Source organism: Egretta garzetta, unplaced genomic scaffold (genome assembly GCF_000687185.1).
Source record: "Egretta garzetta isolate BGI_Z169 unplaced genomic scaffold, ASM68718v1 scaffold228, whole genome shotgun sequence".
Taxonomy (NCBI): domain Eukaryota; kingdom Metazoa; phylum Chordata; class Aves; order Pelecaniformes; family Ardeidae; genus Egretta; species Egretta garzetta.
Window position 1 is genome coordinate 4,750,148 of NW_009260758.1, and position 2,829 is coordinate 4,752,976.

At 42.3% G+C, this 2,829-nt stretch overlaps 1 protein-coding gene across 2 annotated transcripts; it reads right to left on the reverse strand.

Moving 5' to 3' along the window:
* Positions 1–135: 135 nt before the first annotated feature.
* ARL6IP5 (ADP ribosylation factor like GTPase 6 interacting protein 5) lies at positions 136–2,829 on the reverse strand. Of its 2 annotated transcripts, XM_035901405.1 has the most exons (3): positions 2,741–2,829; positions 2,205–2,422; positions 136–1,877 (listed from the first exon to the last, which is right to left on the reverse strand). In XM_035901405.1, exons 2-3 carry the CDS (start codon positions 2,401–2,403, stop codon positions 1,705–1,707), a joined length of 372 nt encoding a protein of 123 aa, XP_035757298.1. In that variant the 5' UTR covers positions 2,404–2,422; positions 2,741–2,829; the 3' UTR covers positions 136–1,704. The 2 variants fall into 2 exon arrangements, with proteins under 2 accessions (XP_035757298.1, XP_009644277.1); XM_009645982.2 differs by lacking the exon at positions 2,741–2,829 and having other exon boundaries at positions 2,205–2,725.

The window sequence follows — 2,829 nt, forward strand, 5'->3', positions numbered from 1 at the left end:
GAGGAGGCGGGGTAAGGCTGGGGAGTGACGGTAACCAGGCAGCCAATCAGGGGAAGGGCACAGACACAAGCTCAAAGTTCCAGCCACTCTTCCCAACCTGAAATAAACACACTCAGCAGTCACCATGGGAGTTTATTTTTCTTCATAACTGTGCGGTTTTTAAAATTCTACAGTAATGATGAAGTCATAGGCTACTACGTTCTTTAAGTGTGGAAACAGTTTTCAAAAAACGAAGACCATGCGCTACGAGTGAGGAACAGGCCATTGACTCTTCAGCTGGAATATACAGACATTTTCAATAAATACTGATCACTTTAACACTTAAATGGAATGACATGTTCAAATTTCTACACAGCCCACTATGAAAACAGCATGGTAAGTTACATAAAAGCTTCAACTTTAAGGATCCTTGCTTTTTTGTTAACTTAATTACTTTGTTAGAAAAGAGAAATGCAAGAATATTTGAAATGGAGTGTCACCTGGACAACTTTTCACACACACACCCCCCCCGCTATTCTTGGTAAGCTCCTGTTATATCAAGATAATTCAGAGCTGGCAGTTAAGTTAAAATATATATAAAAGAATCCCACACACCAGTTTCGGGAGTTGTTACAGGCAAGTATCTTCATGAATTTGGAATGGGTTTTCAAAAACTGTATCTTGACATTTATTGCTTTTACTTGTAAACCTGAAATCCAGTTTATTCCTTTGAAGAGTGCCAGAAGTAGAGAGTCAGTGAGATGCATGTTTTACTTATATCTTTGCATTCTGGTTAAGAAGAAAGAAAAAGATGACCCTCGCTCGAGAACACACATACACCTCCACCTACAAAACAGCCTATACCGACTAAAGCAGAACAAGGTAAGTCCTAAAGTAGCAGTATTTAAAAACACCAATAGGGTAGAAACCTATCTCATCCGATGTATCCGAAAACTTTTTTTCCTCCCATGCTTGGCCATAGTTTAGCTGGTTTGCAAGGAAGTTTGATTCTCCTGCAGAGAGGAGCAGTTTCTATAGATCAAGATTTCAGAGAGAACAGAGGTGCATGTTACTGGAACTGACAGAGGCACAGTGCCATGTATATTCTTCATGCTTCGATCTACTTAGACTGTTTCCCGCTGCTAAAGGAGGAATGTGAGGTGAGGACAGGAACCCAGATTTGTTACAAGTATTGCACAGTTTTACTGCGTGCCCGTTTAAGCTAGCAACGTGGTCTCAATACAGACCACTCAAGGTGAGGGACTTGGAGGATGCAAGAGATACCCACTCTCGATACATTCCAGCTCACCTTGAACGCTGCCAGCCTGGTGCTACCCAGCATAAACTGACTAAACTGCCACCTTGTAGACCTGTGATGAAAGGGGAGTTACTTCTAACAGACAAATTTGCTACACGACAGTTTGAGAGACCGCATTCCATAGGTTTCCATCTCTTCTTCCTCTATCCCCCAGAAGAGACAAGCAAACACGTTTAAGTTAGTATGTATTTGTGTAAACACCAGAACATTTTGCTATACAATAGAAAAAAAGTTGCTGCTCTTATATTCTTAGAGGAGCCCTGAAGATCTTGGAATACCTGTATCTTGCAACTAATAATCTGTACCACGTGCATTTCCTGGTTTGTACACAAACTGAAAGCAAGCTTGAACAATAGTAAATAGCAACTACACTCCTGCAACAGGTAAAAATGCCACATTGCAGCTGCTTACTCCTTCACTTTCGATATGTAGTCGGCCAGTTTGTTGATACTATCCTCTTGCTGTTCTAGAGCATCCAGTATGATGCCCATGGGGGTCTTCTTCAAGCCTATTCCTTCCATCTTGTTCTCCAGCTTGTTCTTTATGTTACGGAGCCTCAGAGAAGCATGGACAAACATCACTGCATGACAGAAACATACTTATTATTTGCTAATGCCCAAGGAATGCATAGTTCCTGCAGTATTCATCTTAAGACACACTCCAATGCCATGACATCACTGGAAGATGATGAAGTCACAGTGACTGCTTACGTAACAGCAGGTACTCATTTAATAACAACATTAAAGATGGCTTGTGCTGTTTTGTGTGTCCCCTTCCCCCCACTTTTGTTTTGGGATCACTTAAATAGAGATAGCAAAGGCAACAGCCAATTTAGATTCTGCAGACTTATTTGAGAAAGCTTAACTCATGTGCCCCTAGCACCCCAGAGAAGAGGAAAAATACTTACAGAGGAGAGGAAGTGTGATCCCAAACATGAACACCATGACATCTCCCAGGTAGGAGATCAAGAAGTAGCTAGACAGCATGATGACCACTACAAATGTGGTTGGGTACTGCTTCTTCAGCCTGCGGAGTATATCCTTGTTGTGCGATACCCACACAAACCCCATGAACATCAGCACCACCACAGTACCGCCAATAAGCATATTCAGGGGACTCAGAAATCTGGAGAGGAGAGGAAAAAAAGAAGGTGTCCTGTTTCAGAGCCTTCATGACTTGTGTCCATACAGCAAACATCTAGCTCACTGGTAACTTGTTACTAGGGAGGGAAGGCATTTAGAAATCAGTTGTTGCTGTCAAGACCTTTATCAACCTCTGATTTTTAGGCAGAAGCTAAATAAAGCAACAAGTACAACTGAACAAGCAACCCTTAGCACTGAATTTAGACAATCTTTACGTTCTCTTCCTGAGCATAGCTCGGGCTAATGAGAGTTTCTGCAGCACCTCATTGATAGAAGCACTTACCACTGGGAACCCTCCTACCTGTGCAATCATCACATTCACTCCTTATCAGATCCAGAGTGGGCAAGTCCCAAGAGCAGAAGGAGCCAACAGTCAGGTGCCCAAGGGAT